The 19,634-nt window shown below is 44.7% G+C and overlaps 1 protein-coding gene and 1 pseudogene across 2 annotated transcripts in view; one reads left to right on the forward strand and one right to left on the reverse strand.

Annotated features, from left to right (window-relative positions):
• TBCB (tubulin folding cofactor B) overlaps nt 1-2,103 on the forward strand; it is an 8,776-nt gene extending 6,673 nt beyond the window's left edge. For both annotated transcript variants that reach the window (XM_039249677.1, XM_039249678.1), the window contains exons 5-6: nt 1,586-1,658; nt 1,831-2,103. In XM_039249677.1, coding sequence (XP_039105608.1) covers nt 1,586-1,658; nt 1,831-1,945 — 188 coding nt within the window. In that variant the 3' untranslated portion in view covers nt 1,946-2,103. The remainder of the gene's footprint in view (nt 1-1,585; nt 1,659-1,830) is intronic.
• Nucleotides 2,104-17,123: 15,020 nt separating this feature from the next.
• LOC120243546 lies at nt 17,124-17,221 on the reverse strand (annotated as a pseudogene).
• Nucleotides 17,222-19,634: the final 2,413 nt, after the last annotated feature.

The raw sequence follows: 19,634 nt of genomic DNA on the forward strand, positions 1-19,634 counted from the left end.
AGGCTCCAGGCTCTGAGCCAGCAGTCAGCACAGAGCCCGACGTGGGGCTTGAACCCACGAACCGTGAGATCATGACCGAAGCGAAAGTCGGACGCTTAACCGACTAAGCCACCCAGGCGCCCCGGGAGATATATTTTTGAGAGAGAGAGACAGAATGTGAGCTGGGGAGGAATAGAAAGAGAGGGAGACACAGAATCCGAAGTGGGCTCCAGGCTCTGAGCTGTCAGCACAGAGCCCGACGCGGGGCTTGAACTCATGAACCATGAGTTCATGACCTGAGCCGAAGTCGGATGGTTAACCGACTGAACCACCCAGGCGCCCCAAAGGTTGTTTCATTTTTGTCGTTCAGTTGTATTGGTTTTCTGAGGCTACCATAACAAAGTAACCACACACCGGGTGGCTTAAACAATGAAAATTTATTGCTCTCAGTTCTGGAGACTGAAGTCGCAGGATCAAGGCTTTGGTGGGTTTGGTTTCTTCTGAGGCCTCTCTGCTTGGCTTGCAGATGGCCACCTTCTCGCTATGGCTTCACACAGTCTTTCCTCTGGGTGCGGGCACATCCTTGGTGTCTCTGTGTGTCCAAATTTCCTCCTCTTATAAAGACACCAATCAAATCAGATTAACTTAATCTTAATTAACTTAATCACCTTTTTAAAGGCCCAGTCTCCAAATACAGTCACAATCTGAGGTACTAAAGGTTAGGACACCAACAGTTAATTTTGGCACAATTCAGCTGCTAAGTTCTAAGAGGTCTTTACATATTCTACATGCAATTCCCTTACCAAATGAAGTCCAATTTCTTTTTTTCTTTTGTTGCTTATGCTTTTGGTATTATATCTAAGAAACCAGTGCCTAATATAAGGTAACAAAGGTTTACTCCTGTATTTTCTTCTGGTAGTTTTATGGTGTTATATTTTACATACAGGCCTTAGGCCCATTTTAAGTCAATGTTGTATGTAATGTGAGATAGGAATCCAACTTCCTTCTTTTGCATTGTGGATATCTAGTTGTCCCAGAACTACCTATTGAAAAGTCTGTTCTTTCCTCAGTGAATAGTCTTGGCCCCCTTGTCAGAAATCATTCGCGGGGCACCAGAGTGGCTCAGTCAGTTAAATGTCTGAATCTTGATTTCGGCTCAGGTCATCATCTCATGATTTCTGAGTTTGAGCCCCACATCTGGCTCTGTGCTGACAGTCTAGAGCCTGCTTGGGATTCTCTCACTCCCCTCTCTCTCTGCCCCTACTCTGCTTGTTCTCTCTCTCCCTAACTAAATAAATAAACTTAAAAAAATCATTTTATGCTGAGTGGGATGGGCAGCCTTTGAGAAATTTAGGGCAAGGTAACAGTGCTATTTACTTTAGATTTTTACAAAGACTCTTCCGACTGGGGGTATTGAGTAAATAGGGGATCCAGGCTAGGAAAAGCAAGAGCAGTGAAAGGGCTACTGTATTATTTTGGGCAGGAGATGGAAGTGATCCCGGGTGGTAGCAAGGGGTGGTTTTTGTCAGAACAGGCTTTATACTCAGTGGGTAGGCATGAATCCAGGGTGATTCAGAGGTTTTGTTGGGATTTCCTCCCTGTGCAGGACTCACAGATTTCAAGCGTGGCTACTGGATTGGCGTCCGCTATGATGAACCACTAGGGAAAAACGATGGCAGGTAATGAGGGGTCCGGGTCGCCATCTGTGTGTGTGTCTGTGCCTGCGTCTGTACATGCATCTGTGTGCTTATAGGTCTAAGTGTCTATGGGTGAGCCTGTCCATCTTAGCCTCTGGGGTGGGGGCCGTTTTGGGTTCCCTCTGACCACAGCCTCCTCCATCATGCCCTGCAGCGTGAATGGGAAACGCTACTTCGAATGCCAGGACAAGTACGGCGCCTTTGTCAAGCCATCGGTTGTGACAGTGGGGGACTTTCCCGAGGAGGACTACGGGTTGGATGAGATGTGACACCCAAGGAAAGGCATCCCCCTGCTCTAACTAACTTGACTTCTTATTGCCCCTCCCCGTGTGTGCCCACGGCCCTATTCCCTGAGCCTGTTTTTATTTTATTCACCTTGCCATTGACTTTTAAGACTCCTGCATTAAAGTTGCTGGAAACCCGGGAAGTGTTGGAGGACTTGATGATTATAGGAGGGGTTGGAGGTGGCTGTCTAGGTGAGGGTGAAATAGGAGGGTAAAGTAGAGGTTGGACAAGATGAAGCTTTATCCCTTAGCTGGTGGCTGGGGGCCCATGAGACTATTTTTTGTCCTTTACTAGTTACTATAATGTTTTGCTGCTATAACAAAGGGGCCCAAAATAATACTGGCTTAAACAAGGTAGTTTTTTCTTTTTTTTAAATTTTTAAGTAGTTTTTAAAAATTTTTTAAAGCCCGCCCATTGAGGTACTTTAACTCATGACCCTGAGATTAAGACCTGAGCTGAGATCAAGAGTTGGACACTTAGCCAACTGAGCCACTCAGGCACCTCTTAATCAAGGTAGTTTATTTCTCCTGTAAAGTCTCATGTCATCACCAAGTGCTGGTATGGTGATCCCTCCATGTCAGAGGCCAGTCTCCATCTATGGATCTTGCTGCTTTCCCATCTCATGATTCCCACATCATCTGCTCCAGGCATCAGGGAGAGGGGAAGGGGAAGGATACCTTTTGCCTTTAAGGACTGTGTGCAACTTGGGGCGCCTGGGTAGCGCCTGGTTAGGCACCCAGCTCTTGATTTCACTCAGGTCATGATCTTGTAGGTGGTGGGATCAAGCCCCATGTTGGGCTCTGTGCTGATAGTGTAGAGCCTGTTTGGGATTCTCTCTCCCTTGCTCTCTGCCCCTCTCCCCACTTTTGGCATGCATGCGTTCACTCTCTCTCAAAATAAACATTTAAAAAAGAAAAAAAGGAGTATGTTCAACTCAAAACTTGTTTCTATTTCCAGGGCACTTGGGCGGTTCAATTGGTTAAGCACCTGACTCTTGATTTCAGCTCAGGCCATGATCTCACGGTTGTAAGACTGAGCCCCACATTGGGCTCCACACTGAGCATGGAGCCTGTTTGAGATTCTCTTTCTCTCTCAAAACAAAAACAAAAACAAAAAACCCAGAAAAACAAACAATTTGTTTCTATTTCATTGGCCAGAATTTAGTCTCGTGGCCACTTGTAGTTGCAAAGGAGACTGGGAAATGTAGTTTTTATTCTGCGCAGCCATGTTCCTAGCCAAATAGCAGACGTTCCTATATTACAGAAGCTGGGGAGAAGGAATATTGGGGATCAGTAAGTAGTTCCACCACGGTTTCTATGGGTGGGAGATCTTAATTGTTCATTTAATGATACTTTTATTTTACATGCAGAAGCCCCTCGTTAGCTCCTTGAAGTAATTCCTGGTCAGGTGACTATTTGGGGGATTCTACTTAATTGTTGCAATTACTTAATTATAACTTGTAGAGAAGGAGTTGGCAGCAGCAGGCGCAACCACAGTGAGAAGAATGAGGTTGAACTGTTTAAGGGCTGAGGGGATTCTCAGGGGAAACTGCTCACATCCGCAAATAGCTTGTTATATACATATACATACTCTGATGCCCACCAGAATGGACACAGACACTTACATACACAGAACACTCACACACCTGGACTCACAAACACTGGAGATACTCGAAACACAGAAACTCACACTCAGACATGAGGGGTTATAGTGCACACAGATTCTCTCACACATGGGAAAGCCACACAGGAATCAATTGAGACTCACATCAAATACCCACCAGTGGTAGAACTACACCTATAAATACACACACATCACTGAAATTGTCAGTGTACAAAAACAAAACCCAAAAAAGCTTACTATGGAAAAAGATCCCAAGGTTTAGGCCCCTATGGTGTCAGGGAGTTGTTAGAGTGAGGAGCCTTAGAGGGGGTGTCCCCCAGCTTCCCAACCAGCACCTACCAGCTTGAGTTCAGCCAGAGTCCGTGAACCTTGGTTTCATAAGTCCTCAGGTCACTGCAAATGGAAGAGTAAATATCCAATATTCTACATTTTTTTGAGCCTTCCACTTTATGTCAGGCCTGATACTGGAAGCATATTCATGAATTGGACACAGTCCTTGCTTGGGAGTTAAAGACAGGCAAACAGATAATTATGAAGCATTGTCTCTTTCTCTCTTTTTAAACTCTGATACTTAATAATGAATTAGGTTGAAAAAAATCATAAGGTTACTGGCAGTGAGGAAAGGAGAACAAAATCACTAAATCTGCCAGGTGGTCCTGGTATGAGAGAGAATGAGAGAGGGACATCTGAGTAGGAATCACCTGAACAAAAAGGGATCGAGCTTTGTAGGCCTGATATAACCCCTTTGGTGATTCATACCCATCAGGAACTTGGTCCCTGTGCTCAACACAAACTTGGGCCAAATGCAACCTTTGTCTTGGAGCTGAGCTAAATCAGTAACTGAACATGCTTAATGGCCTGCTGGAGTTGATTCATGTACCAGTTACAAATTCGGATTATTCAGTAGGTTAAGAGAGGTAGTGTAATCTTACTGAGAAAGAGCAGAGACTGAAGCCAGGCAGCCTGGGTTCAAACCCCAGCTCTGTCAGACAGCCACTGGGAGACTCAACAAATATTCTTTTCTCTGGGTTTCAGCTTTATTCCTATAAATTAGGGCTGAATACAGTACTTTCCCTAAACGATTGTTGTGAGCATTAAATTAGCTACTATGTATTATGCGCTTAAATCAACTCCAGGCACATAGGTAAATGGTTAGTATTCGCTGTAGATATAACAACTACATATATCCAACATTAGTAATGCCGGCTTTATATAACGCCCAAAGCGGGCCCTGCCGCTAATTTCTTCACCCCAGTTTCTTACCTCACCCCATCCTTCCACGTTTGGAAATCCAGAAGGGATTCCCAGAGGTTCGCAGGACGACACTGGTGCCAAGTCCCTGCAACCTAGCTTTGGCACCATCCCAGACACGGGCAGTACGCACTCAGCCGCCACGTGGGGGCAGCAGTGCACTGCTCAGCGAACCGCGCGCAGCGGCACGTGAAGCGCCGCGTCTCTGCGTCAGGCGGTGGGTCCAGCCTGGCACGCGAACTTCATTTCCCAGAAAACCACACGACAAGTTCAGCCTCGTTTTGCTCCAGTCTGGAAGGGCGTCTTGCTCGCTCCCCAGCTGTGCGGGGAATTGTGGGGTGAAGGGATGTGGGCTTCGCCGCGGAGGACGGTGCTGCGCAGGCGTGGAGGGCTGCAGAGCCCGTCTGAGTTTAATCAGAGGATGGGCATCGGCGTCCTGGCGGGGGCGCCAGAGCTGACTTTCTGGCTTCTTGGAAGAACTTCGAATAGGTCACTTTGTGACCGGGTGTTGGCTGGGCCATCTTCCCGCCTTCCTGTTTCCCTGCATCTTGGCCTGTTGGTACTTCACTGTGCAGGTTTGTGGTCGGCAAGTCAAGCCAGGTGAAGGCGCTCGTATCTTAAACGAAACAATATCCCCCTTTCCACTCTCCCAAACAGTTAAATCTTTTTTTTCTAACATATTAAGGGATTTTAAATTAAATTCTTTTTAATTTTTAAAATGTATTTTTGAGAGAGAGAGAGAGAGAGAGAGAGAGAGAGAGCATGAGCAGGGGAGGGTCAGAGAGAAAGGGAGACACAGAATCTGAAACAGGCTCCAGGCTCTGAGCTGGCTGTCAGCACAGAGCCCGATGCGGGGTGCGAACCCACCAACCGTGAGATCATGACCTGAGCTGAAGTCGGACGCTTTAACCGACTGAGCCACCCAGGCGCCCCTAAGGGATATTAAATTAGAAAAGTTAAGACAACAGCTTCTATAGTTGTCAAACATATGGCCAATTATGTTTTATTTACTCAGCTTCCTCTTCTCCTCTCCCATTATTTTAAAGCAAATCTGGGGCAATAAATCATCTCATTTGGAAGTGTTTATGTATCTCTAAAAGAGAGAAATTTTAGGGTGCCTGGGTGGCTCAGTCAGTTGAGGCTTCGACTTCAGCTCAGGTCATGATCTGGCGGTTGGTGAGTTTGAGCCCCTCATTAGGCTCTGTGCTGACAGCTCGGAGTCTGGAGCCTACTTGGATTCTGTGTCTCCTTCTCTGTTCCTCCCCAGCTCACACTGTCACTCTCTCACTTTTTCTCTGTAAAAAATAAATAAACATTAAAAAAAATAGGAGTTTCAATCACACCATTAATATTATCTAATACAATCATTTAATATAAATAATTATTTAATACTATCTAATATAGGTCAGAATTCAGAAGTCCCGGTTGTTTTATAAATGCCTTTTTTTTTTTTAATGTTTATTTATTTTTGATAGAGAGAGAGAAACAGGGCATGAGAAGTGGAGGGGTAGAGAGAGAGAGCCACAGAATACAAAGCAGGCTCCAGGCTCTGAGCTGTCAGTACAGAGCCCATCACACATAGCCCTGTTCAGGGCTCCAACCCATGGACCACAAGATCATGACCCTGAGCCAAAGTCTGATGCTTAACCGATTGACTGAGCCACCTGGTCGCCCCATTCATAAATATCTTTTTACTGTTGGTTTGTTCAAATCAGAATCCAGACAAGGTTCACACACAGCATTTGATTGACATCTAGTCTCTTACTCTGTAGCATTTCCTCCTCCCTCTCAGTCTTCTTGTGGGATTTCTTATAGTCTGATTTGGCTGGTTGTACCTCTTGGTATCCTCCAATATGTTCTTCTATTCCTGTGTGTTCTATAAACTGGTTGATTCAAAAACTGGGTCAGATGCAGGTTCAGTTTTCGGGTAAATACACTTTCTGGGTGGTATTTGAGTTCTTCCATCAGGAGGTACATATGTGCCTCTTGAGTTTGCAACCCCTGTTGTGTTGTCCTAAACTATGTTTACAGGGGCCCCTGGGTGGCTCAGTCGGTTAAGTGTCCGACTCTTGATTTTGGCTCAAGTTATGACCTCATGGTTTGTGAATTTGAGCCCTGCCTCTGGCTCTTCGCCTACATCGCAAAGCCTGCATGGGATTCTCTCTCCCCCCCGCCCCCCGTCCCTCCCCTGCTCCTGCTCTCTGTCTCTCTCTCTTTTTTTTTTTAAATTTTTTTTTTTAATGTTTTATTTATTTCTAGGAGAGAGAGAGACAGCGTGAGCAGGGGAGGGTCAGAGAGAGAGGGAGTCACAGACTGAAACAGGCTCCAGGCTCTGAGCTGGCAGTCAGCACAGAGCCCGACGCAGGGCTAGAACCCACAAACCGCAAGATCATGACCTAAGCGAAAGTCGGATGCTTAACCGACTAAGCCACCCAGGCGCCCCTCTCTGTCTCTCTCTCAAAATAAATTAAGTTTTTAAAAATTTTTAAAAAAATCTTAGAGTAAAATAAAATATGTTCATAAGTTCTTTGACATTTATCTTTTTAAGAGCTCTCCCCTTGAGTGTGGATTGGACTTAGTGCCTCACTTCTAAGGAATAGAGCCTGGCAGAAGTAATTGTACATGACTCCTGTGGGGTTTTTTTGGTTGCTTGTTTTTTGTTGTTGTTTTTTGAGATATAGAGAACAAGCAGGGGAGGGGCAGAGAGAGAGGGAGACAGAGAATCCCAAGCAGGCCCCACACTGTCAGCGCCTGACACTGAGCCCAAACCCAACAACCAGGAGATCATTATCTGAGCCAAAACCAAGAGTCAGACACCCAATCAACCGAGCCACCCAGGCTCCCCAGTGCATGACTTCTAAGACCAGTTCATCAAAGCTATTGTATCGGGATCATTTGCTTGGGGAAAAGCCAGCTGCCCATAATTGTGATGACACTCATGCAGCCCTATATGGAAGTAAATGTGGTGAGGAACTGAGGTCTGTGAAGGGTCTGCAAGGAATTGAGGCTCCCTGCTTGGAAGTTGATCCTCTACCCTAGTCAAGCCAAGAGGTAACTGCAGTCCTGACCAACAACCCAAATGCATCCCATGAGAGATCCTGAGCCAGAACTACCCGTTTATACCACTCCTGAGTTCCTGACCCAAAGAAAATGAGATAATAGGTTGTTTTAAGCTGTTAAATTTTCAGGGTGCCCGGCTGACTCAGTTGGAAGAGCCTGCAGCTCCTGATCTCAGGGTTGTGAGTTCGAGCCCCATATTGGGTGAAGAAATTACATACATACGTAAACTTTATGCCTTTAAATTTTGGTTTTAATTTGTTGGCAGCAGTAGGTACTTAATGCACCTGTGTTCTAATTACCTATTGTTGGATTAAGTATTATCTAAACTTCAGCAACATAAAACAGACATGTTTTTCTTACACTTTTGCAGATGATGAATTTAGGAAGGGGGTGCCTTGGTGGCTTAGGCGGTTAAGTGTCTGACTCTCGATTTCAGCTCGGGTCATGATCTTGTGTTTGGTGGGATTGTGTCAGGCCCTGCACTGATAGTAGAGAGCCTGCTTGGGATTCTCTCTCTCACTCTCTCTCTCTCTGCCCTTCCCCCAAACACATGCATGTGCTCTCTCTCTCTAAAAATAAATAAATAAAAATCTTAAAAAGAAAAGAATTTATGAGGCTCAGAGGGTGGCTGAGTTGGTTAGGCATCTGACTTCGGCTCAGGTCATGATCTCATGGTTCGTGGGTTCAAAGTCCCACATTGGGCTCTGTGCTGACAGTTTATAGCCTGGTCCCTGCTTCAGATTGTGTCTCCCTCTCTCTCTGCTCCTCCCCAACTTGTGCTCTGTCTCTCTCTCTCTCTTTCTCTCAAAAATAAGTAAACATTTAAAAATTTAGGAGGGGCTTGACTTGAGATCTATCATGTGTTTGAGTCAGAAGTTGTCTGGGATTGGAGTCATCTCAAGGCTTGACTAGGCTGGATGTCCAAAGTGACTCAGCAACTTGGGCGGCAGTGACACTGGCTGTTGGCGGGGCACTCAGCAGGAACTAAAACCAGAGCACCTCTACACCAGAGCACTTCTACGTGGCCTGCCAGCACTGGAGTCTCAAGGTAGCTGGACTTTTATATGGCAGCTGACTTTCTTCAAGGTGAAAAAAGAACCTGGTTCTAGGAGAACCAGGCAAAGCTACATGGTCTTTTCCCACCTTAGAAGTCATGTAGTATCACTTCTGCTACTGTCTCTTTTTTTTAACTTTTTTTAATGTTTTATTTATTTCTGAGAGAGAGAGAGAGGGACAGTGTGAGCAGGGGGGGGTCACTGAGAGAGGGAGACAAAGAATCCGAAGCAAGCTCCAGGCTCTGAGCTAGCTGTCAGCACAGAGCCCGATGCGGGGCTCGAAGCCACAAACTGTGAGATCGTGACCTGAGCTGAAGTCGGACACTTAACTGACAGAGCAACTGTCACTGTTTACTGTCAGTAGAGCCCTACTGTCTCTTGATCAAAGTGAACACAAACCCACCCAGAGTCCAGAAGGAGCTACATAGCTCCCAATCCTTTACATAAGGAGTGTTAAAGGTTTGGTGGTCAAGTTTTTAAAAACAGTTTCACCTTGGAGCACCTGGGTGGCTCAGTCGGTTAAGCATCCGACTTCAGCTCAGGTCATGATCTCATGGTTCATGGGTTCGAGCCCTGTATCAGGCTCTGTGCTGACAGCTAGCTCAGAGCCTGGAGGCTGTTTTGGATTCTGTATCTCCCTCTCTCTCTGACCCTCCCCTCCTCACGTTTTGTCTCTCTCAGAAATAACAAAACAAACAAACAAATAAATAAAACAGTTTCACCTTGCTATACAGAACTTTTTTTTTTTTTTTTTTTAAGTAATGTCTATACCCAACATGGGGCTGGAACTCACAATCCTGAGATCAAGAGTCACACGCTCATCTGACCAAGTCAGGTTCCCCTATATAAAACATTCTTTAAGGCACTAACTTGGGTCCTTTTCTCTCCTCATTCTACGCATTCTTCTCTGACCTATTCCCGTGACTTTAGTCACCATGTACATGCAATTCCCAGGTCTGTCTCCAGCCTAGCTCCTTTCCTGATGTACATAGTGGTTGCCAACAGGACAGCTCCCTGCTTCTCCATTAGGTGTTGCTTAGATACCTTAAAGACCAAGCTGTGCCAGCTTAAGTTCCTGAATCACAGAATCATGCAAAATAACAAAAAATTATTGCTTTAAAAAATGTTTATTTATTTTTGAGAGAGAGAGAGCAGGGGAGGGGCAGAGAGAGAGGGAGACACAGAATCGGAGGCAGGCTCCAGGCTCTGAGCTGTCAGCACAGAGCGTGATGTGGGGCCCGAACTCACGAACTATGAGATAATGACCTGAGCTGAATTCAGATGCTTAGCTGACTGAGCCACCCAGCTGCCCCTAAAATTATTGTTGCTTTAAGCTACTGATTTTGGGATTATTGGTTATGCAGCAAAAGCTAAATGATATAGGATTGAGGAAATCTTTTATGGCTACCTGTGGGTTTTGCAGAAAGGACTATCTGTTTTTCCCAACACACAGTTGTGAAAACTATAAACAATCACAGTGCCACCACAGGGCCTGACATATTCGTTCGCTCATCTATACATTCATTCAATCATGTATTCATTTATTTATTCATTCAACAGATATTTATTGAGATCCTGCCACGTTACAGGACCCTTACTAGGTACTGTGGCTACAGCAGTACCAAAACAGACAAAGTCCCTGTCCTCATGGAGTTCACATAATTTCAAGTGTGGTTTTAGTGTAAGAACAATCTACTGGACGATGTAACAGAATGGTTAACCAGAATAGAGAATGTAAGAACTTATAGTAGGACAGAAGAATTGTGTCACATCAAGTGATTGATCTTTCATTTATTTGGGGGAAAATATCAGTTTGGAATCCTATTTTACATGCTATAACAAAATAGATTCCAATTGGATTTGAGCAATTTGTGTGTGGAGGAATTGCACGAAAATGTAAAGGTTTTGGTTTTTAACAGCAAATAACTGAATGACCTCTGTATGGGGAAAGATGTTCTGAACGTTTTTTTTTAAAGTAGTGATGTAGTGGGGGAACAGACCATCAAGGAAAAGACCGATGAATTAGTCTGTACAAAGAGCTGAATATTTTATATGTCCGAAAAGAGCATAGGCAAAATTAAAAATAAATATGCATTAGAAAAGTATATTTGCAACAGAAGTGATAGGAAGTTGGTTAATACCCTTAATGAATGGAGATATTAACAAAGTAAAAGGAAATTAACATGAAAGGCCAATAAATGAAAATGGGCATAGAATATGAAAAGACAATTTGTAAAAGAAATAACAGTGGCCAAAAAAACATGAAAGCCATGTTCACACAAGAATGTTACTTAAAAATACTGGGACACCTCTTTTTTTTTTTTTAAGTAATCTCTACACCCAGTGTGGAGCTCAAACTTAAAACCCCTAGATCAAGAGTTGCATGTCCAGGGACTGAACCAGCCAGGTGCCCTGAGGGATGCCTTCTTTTGTCTAACAAATCAGCAAAAATACTTAAACAATGGCCCCCAAGGCTGAAGACAATTCAGGGCAATGAGAGACTCCATCCACCAAGGCTGGGATATGAATGGCAAAGACCTTCCTGGAGAATAACTGTGCAGCTTGAGTCCAAAGCCTGAAAATATGGATATCTATTGATCCATCACTGACATTCCTAGGAATTTAGCTCCTGGAAATAATCAGGGAAGTGGGTAAATACCTTACTGAAAGGATTTTCATGGCACCATTTTTTTAAATTATTATCATAAAAAAGAAAGAGGGGCACATGGATGGCTCAGTCAGTTGAGCATCTGACTTTGGAGCATCTGACTTCGGCTCGAGTCATGATCCCATGGTTTGGTTCAGGAGTTCAAACCCCACATTAGGCTCTCTGCTGTTAGCACAGAGCCTGCTTTGGATCCTGTATCTCCCTCTCTCTCTCTCTATCCCTCCCCAACTCACATGTTCTCTCTATCTCTCTCAAAAATAAGTAAAATGAAAACACATTAAATAAAGAAAGTACCAAATGTCAAAGCAGAATTTAGCAACGCTACAGGAAGTGTTACAAATGCTCAAATATTAAAGGGTTCTTTGGTAAAAGAAATATGGATTTTGCTGGCTTAAACAAAGATGGGCTGCTTTATTATAGGAATTTTCATTAATATGTTAGATTTCATGATAATATACAAGAGGGAATATCCTAGGCATTATTATCTGAATTTATTTGGTCATGGAGCCTGTATCAGTTAGCTACTGCTGTGTAACAAAACAGACCCAAGTCTCGTGGTTCAAAACAATAACCATTTATTATTCTCACAAGTCTGTGCTGAGTGCTTCTGCTGATCTGGGCCTGGCTTAGTTGATCTTGACTGGGCCTCCTTGTCTGGACCTGTTGTCCTGGAGGAGCAAGAATCCAGAGAGTAAAAGAGAGAGAAAATATAAGGCTTCTTGAGGCCTAGGCTGGGAAGTATTACACTGTTCTTCCACCTCATTCTGTCGGTTAATGAAAAGGCCAGTGTAGCTTCAAGGGGTTGGGAAATAGACTCTAGGCCTTGATGTGAGAAGCTACAGAGTCCGTTTGTACAGGGCATGGGTATAGGGAGGAATGGAAAATAAGGCAATTTTTGCAGTTAATCTACCACAGAGCCTTTTCTTCATGCACTACATTAAATTCAATAAAGCTAACAATAAACTATTTGTAAAAAAAAAAAAAGAAAGAAATATAATAAAGCATATATTCATTTGGAAAAAAAAAATAAATTCAATAAAGCTAGCTGCTGTTAACTGAAGAGCCTCCAAAACTCAGTGGCTTAATACATTTATTTTTTTAATTCCCACCATAGTCCAATGCAAGTTAGGGGGATCACTCTGCTCAACAGAGTCTTTCAGAGACCCAGCCTCCTTCCATCTTTTGTCTTTGCCCACCTCTAGATTCTCAGAGTCCCCCCTGTTGACCCAGTGGGTGTTTTTGTTTGTTTGGTTTTGGTTTTGGTTTGCTTGGTTTTTAAGTAGGCTCTACACCCAACATGGGGCTTGAACTCATGACCCTGAGATCAAGAGTCATATGGTCTAGGGGCACCTGGGTGGCTTAGTTGGTTGGGTCTGACTTCGGCTTAGGTCACCATCTCACAGCATGTGAGAGTGTGAGCCTCATGTCAGGCTCTGAGCTGTCAGCACAGCTGACAGGAGCCGGCTTGGGATTCTGTTTCTCCCTTTCTCTCTGCCCCTCCCCCACTCACGTTTTGTCTCTCACCTTCAAAGATAAACAAACATTAAAAAAAAGAAAAAAGAAAAAAAGAGTCACATGGTCTAGGTCTCAACCAGCCAGAAACCCTCCCCTTCCCCTGCCCCATGTGGGAGGTTTTTAAGGTCAGGCCTGGAGATTGAACACAACACATGCCATTGGCTATAAGTCAGTTACGTGTCCATATAAAATTGCAAAGGACAATGTGAAATGTAGTTCAGCTGTGTGTGAAGAAACAAAGGGAAGAAGCTTTTGTGAGCAATTAGCCAATATCTACCACACGTTTTGGGACATGCTATATCTGGAAATATAGATGGGTTATGTTTATTTCCTTGTTCATTGCCTGTCTCCCTCTGCTAGGATAGGACCATTACATCCCCATCACTTATCCAGGGTCATGGCTATAGTAAGCATTCAATAAATATGTATAGGATAAATGAATGGAAAAATTCTAGTACTTTTCAGATGATGCAATATTTTGGACACACTAAAAATGATATTTTTTAGGAATATGGGAATTGCTCAGGGTATGCATAAGGGGCACTATGAATTAGATAGGTTTTAATATAAATCCTCTAACAGAACTCAGTACAGTGGAGGAGGCTTAAATAAAATTAAGTGTTCTTTCTTTCCCATAGCAGCCTGATGCAAGCAATCCAGGGCTGATAACACAGCTTACTATCAGATACCCAGACAATTTCAACCAATGGCCCTGCCAACCCCAGGGGATTGCCCTGGCCTGCGTGGTCCAAGATGGCTCCCACCAGATCCACATTCCAGGCAGTGAGAAAGAGAAAGAGGAAATGAAAACTCACTCTGCTGCTTCTTCAGAGCGTAACCAAGAAATGAAATCCTAACTTTAGTGTTTAATGTATTCTGCCTTATGGAGCATGACAGTCATCTCCTTGGTTACTTTTCAGGGCAAAGAGCTGATGTCTAACAATGAGGCTGGGTCACAGGTGAGCAGTTGAAGGGAATATAGCTGCAAGTTCCAGGTTAATACAGTTGTTTGCAAGTTGATGAGTGGGATGCAAATTGCATATGCAAATTTTATACATATCAAAAATATATAAAAAATATTTCCAGGAAAAAAATCAAATGAGAAATATAACTACATAGAAGTTGTCTTTGAGGGGCACACTTGGGTGGCTCAGTCAGTTAAGCGTCTGACTTCGGCTCAGGTCATGATCTCACAGTTCGTGGGTTTGAGCACCGCATTGGGTTCTGTGCTGGCAGCTCAGAGCCTGGACCCTGCTTCAGATTCTGCATCTCCCTCTCTCTCTGCCCCTCCCCCATTCATGTTCTGTCTCTCTCTGTCTCAAAACTAAATAAACCATAAAAAAATTTTTAACAATAAAAAATAAAATATATTGAATTATAAATAAATAAAAGAAGTTGTCTTTGAGGGGCATCTGAGTGGCTCAGTCGTTAAGCATCTGACTTCGGCTCAGGTCATGATCTCACAGTTCATGAGCTCAAGTCCCACACTGGGTTGAGCTTCAGTCCCCCTTTGTGTGAGGCTGCTTCTCTCTCTCTCTCTCTCTCTCTCTCTCTTTCTCCCTCTGCCCCTCCTGGGATTCTCTCTCTCTCTGCCCCTCACTCACTTACATCTCCCTCCTTAAAAATAAATAATGAAATAAAAATTAATATTAAAAAATGTTGTTTTTGAAAAGTGGGTGAATTTTTCCTTTTAATTTTTTTCTTGCTGTATTTTATGCATTTTCTACAATGGGCAGGCGTTACCAGGTATTTTATGTATTTTTAATTATGAAATACAGCACACTTACAGAGAGAGAAAAAATAAGGATGTACAGGATCATTTTAACGTGAACACCCAGGTATGAGAGTGATCAGGCTGAGATAGGGGAGCCCGATCAGGCTAGGACAGGCCGTGGGAAGCCAGAGAAAGTACTTGATTTGGCTGGGGCAGAGGCAGGAGGGAATTACCAAGGAGAGCTTTAGGGAGGGGAGCCATCTGAACAAAGATTTGGAAAGATGAGGAAGGTTTGTTGTGCAACCATGAAAGCACCTACTCTATTGCTTGTTTTCATTCTGATGAGGAAGTCTGAATTATATAAATAATCCCCCAAAGGATGATGAATACAATGGTGGTAGTGATGAAGATAATAGCTAAGAGTTATTGACCATGTGTCCCATGCCTAGCCTTGAGCTGGGTGTTTCTGTGGCCACAGTGGTCCCTAACATAGCCCTGCCCCTCATCATAAGGCCTCCAATCCAGTCCAGGAGACAGACATTATTGATCACTACTGATTTTAATTTGTTATGATGTCTTGGGAAAGAAGTTTGGGGAATCTTAGGAGCATTTAACAGGCAACCTGCTCCAGTCTGTGATAGGAGAGGTCAAGAAAGACTTCCTTGATGAGGTAAGATCACCAAATCACCTCCAAAGCACAAAGGGTACGAGAAGGGTGCCTGGGTGGCTCAGTTGGTTAAGCATCCAACTCTTGGTTTCGGTTCAGGTCATGATCTGGCGGCTTCATGGGTTCGAGGCCCACGTTGAGCTCTGCGCTGACATAGAGCAGCCTGCTTGGGATCCTCTTTCCCTCTCTTTGCCCCTCCCCCACTCACACTGTCTCTGTCTCTCTCAAATAAATAAATAAACTTTTAAAAAAAAAAAAAAAGGACATGCAGACACAGCCTATGCAAGAGTCTGGCAGCAGGGAGTCTGGGGAGAGGAGTGGGGATAGAGTGATGGTTTAATTTTTTTGTGTCTGGGATACAGAGTTCCTCCATATTTGCTGTGTCTGTGAGGGTGTTTCCAAGCAAGATTATCATCTGAATCGGTAGACTGACTAAAGCCAACTGCCCTCTCCATTGCTTGGAGGCGTCCTCTAAATCTTTGAGGGCCTGAATAGAACGAGAGGCTGACAAGAATCATTTGAATTCTGCCCGACTGTGGCACTGGAACATTGGTCTTCTCCACTCAGAGTGGGACTTATACCATGGTACCCCTGGTTCCTGGACCTCCAGACCTGGACCAGGACTTAAACCACTGGCTGTCCTGGGCCTCCGGCTTGCAGACAGCAGAACACGGGAATTCTCAGCCGCCATGATAGTGTGCCAATTCCTTACAATAAATCTCTTTCTTTCCCTTCCTCTATATGTTCTATATATTCTGTTTCTCTGGAGAATCCTGACTAATACACCACTAAAGAAAGGGCAATGGAGGGACATTAGCCTGGATTCGTCATCACATAACTATTTAGCATCGACCATGCTTGGGTTTAGATGTGGTTTTGCCATCCCCTCAGGTAGGTGACACCACCTCTCTGAACCTCCACTCTCTCCTGGTAGTTCGTTCAGCAGAGTTGTGAGCAGCCCTGTGATACTTACTTGTACAGCAGTTACCCCAGCTCGGTCATCAAGGCCTCAGGAGGCATTAGCTGGGTTAGTTATGGCTATTGTCAGTTTATTCATTGGTGGCGTTGTAACACGAGCATCGTTAAGGCAGCAAATTGTGATTAAAAGCATGAGCTACAGAGCCTGCCTTCCTGAGTTCAGATCTTTTTTTTTTTTTTAATGGGCTGTATACCCAGAGTGGGGCTTGAACTTACAACCCCAAGATCAAGAGTCACATGCTGTACCAACTGAGCCAGATAGTCACCCCAGTGAGTTCAAATCTTGACTCTTGCACTCACTAGCTGTGTGTTCTTGGGCAAGTAATCCCGTCTCTCTCCTCATTGGCATATATAATAACAACTTCTACCTGCATCAGTCAGAATGGGCTAGGATATGCTGTGGTAACAAATGAGCCCTAGACCTTAGTGGACTAACTCCTCAAATTTTATTTCTTGCTCATAGAAACAGGCACTTGTCCTCTGTGCCATGGCTCAGTGATTGAACTAGCTTCCTTCATGTGGCACCTCTGTGCTTGCCTGACTCCCATTGTTGCCTAGGCAGGAGATGGGAGCATAGAGCATCCTGCATTGGCTTTTAAGTGCTACATTTAATTAATTATTTTATTTTTTACATCAGACAGGTAATGTGCCAATGTCACAACAAACTTTAAGGGTGGTGCATGTCACACAACGGTGTGAACACCCAATCACAACGCTACATTTAAAAGTGACATCCCTGGGGCACCTGGCTGTCTTAGTCTGTAGAGCATGTGAGTCAGAGCTGTTTGATCTCTGGGCTGTATAAGCCCCACACTGGACGTAGAGATTACTTAAAAAATAAAATAAGGGGTGCCTGGCTGGCTTGGTCGGTGGAGCATGTGACTCTTGATCTCGGAGATGTAAATTTAAGCCCCACATTGGGTGTAGGGATTACTTAACATCTTTAAAGAAAATAATAAATAGGGGCACCTGGGTGGCTCAGTCAGTTAAGTGCCCTGATTTGATTTCAGATCAGGTTGTGAGATGGAGCCCTGCATTGAGTTAGATCGAGCCCTTCCACACAAACGTGGAGCCTGTTTGGGATTCTCTCTCTGCCCCTCTCCCGCTTGTACTTTTTTCTCTCTCTCTCTCAGAATAAATAAATAGACATTTAAAGAAAATAAAAAGAAATAATAAAACAAAATTTTAAAAAAGGGAAAAGTGACACTCCCAATATTTCCATTCATATTTTATTGGCCAAAAGAAGTCCTATAACCCTGCCTGGGGTCAAAAGAATCTGGAAGATGGTGGAAGACTTTAGTAATGCTTGCTGTACTATCTCATTGATGGAGCTGAAATTCAATGAGAAAACTCACACAAAACATTTCATTCATTCAACAAATATTTATCTTAGGTAAGGCATGCCAGGCACTGTTCTGGGAACTGGGTACACAGCAGTGAGCAAGAGGGACAGAAATCCCTTGAGGAGCTAATATTCTAGTGCGGGAGAAAGACAAGGACCTGGATAAACACATGAACTATACACTATGTTAGCAGATAATAAATGATAAAGGCAGTGTGGGGGTGGGATGGGGCGTGGGAGGGGTGAAATCGGAGGTCTGAAAGGACCTTCCTGAGACCACTATGTGTGCAGACTTGAGGCACTAAGAGGTGAGGCACTAAGGTGCAGCTAGAGAGGGCCTTGGTAATGGGGTAGCCGCCCTCAGGCGCACCAGGAAATGAGCTGTTAGGATATGGCCTTTCAACTGGGAACATCCAGGGTCACCTGCCAGTAGGGCTTCTTCTCACTTTCTTAAGGGGGAAGAGATGAGGTCAGAGAGGTGACAGGACAGATCACTAGCATGGTGACTGTGGTGAGGGTTTTGACTTTTATCAGGAGAGAGGTGCAGCTAGGGGAGGGCTCAGTCAGGAGGACCCCTAGCTGACTCGGTATCACAGGCTCCTTCTGGCTACAGGTGGGATGCCCACTGTAAGGGCAGGCATGGAGCAGGGAGCCTGGGGAGGGGCTGCTGTGGTGACCAGGAGGGGGAGGGTGGAGGCTGGGCCAGAGCAGGGGCAGTGGAGGGGGAGAGAGTTTAGATTCTGTTGGTGGAGTCAACAAGGTTTCCTGGCAGGTTGGAGTAGGTGTGAAAGAGAGGTCAGGGATGATTCTGGTCTCAGTCTGGTGTCTGGTCTCAGTCACTGGAATGATAGAGATGCCATCAACCTAGATGGGAAAGGTGGGGAGGGAGCAGGTTTGGGAGGATGTCAGAAGCTTAGTTTAGGATGTGTGAAGTTTGAGACACTTCTAAGAGACAGACCCCCACTCCCCACCTCCCCCAAAACAGGTGAGTACAACATGCAGGTTATAGGATCCTGATGTCTGGGTTAAAGACAGACATTTGGGGCGCCTGGGTGTCTCAGTCGGCTAAGCATCCGACTTCGGCTCAGGGCATGATCTCACGGTTCGGTTCATGGGTTCAAGCCCCGCATCGGGCTCTGTGCTGACAGCTAGCTCAGAGCCTGGGGCCTGCTTCAGATCTTGTGTCTCCCTCTCTCTCTGACCCTCCCCTGCTCACGCTGCCTCTCTCTCTCTGTCTCAGTAATAAATAAAAAACATTAAAAAAAAAAAAGACAGACATTTGGATATTAATAGCCTAGAGATGGAATTTAAACCATGGATGTGGGGGAGATCCTCTATGGCATTGGATCCAGAGGACCAAGGACTGAGACTTGGAACTTACCTAGGTTAAAAGGTCAGTGAGACAGACCTAGGTGACAATGAATGGGACAAGATGGCAGTGTGTGTTACAAGGAAGTATAAATTACAAGCAGGTGTCAGCAAGCCTCACCTAGTCATGGGTGGGGGTGGAGACTGGGAGCGCTTCCCAGAAGGGTGACTCCTGAGCGGAAACCAAAGCCTGAGTACATACATCACCAGGCAAAAAAGGCAGTGTCCCAGGTAGAGGTCACAGCCCATGCAAAGGCTGGCAGCAAGTGAGCCCTGGAGAGGGCAGACAGCGGAAACTTTCCAGTCTGGCAGGGAAGGGTGTGGTGAGGAGGGAATCCGGATTAATCATCACCAAAATCTTGGCATTAGCCAAGCCCAGGTTCACACCTGGTCTTGCCATCCTCTGTGACCTGAGGCGAGTGACCCCGCCTC

The sequence above is a fragment of the Hyaena hyaena genome, unplaced genomic scaffold, assembly GCF_003009895.1.
Source record: "Hyaena hyaena isolate Hyena2069 unplaced genomic scaffold, ASM300989v1 scaffold_345, whole genome shotgun sequence".
NCBI lineage: Eukaryota > Metazoa > Chordata > Mammalia > Carnivora > Hyaenidae > Hyaena > Hyaena hyaena.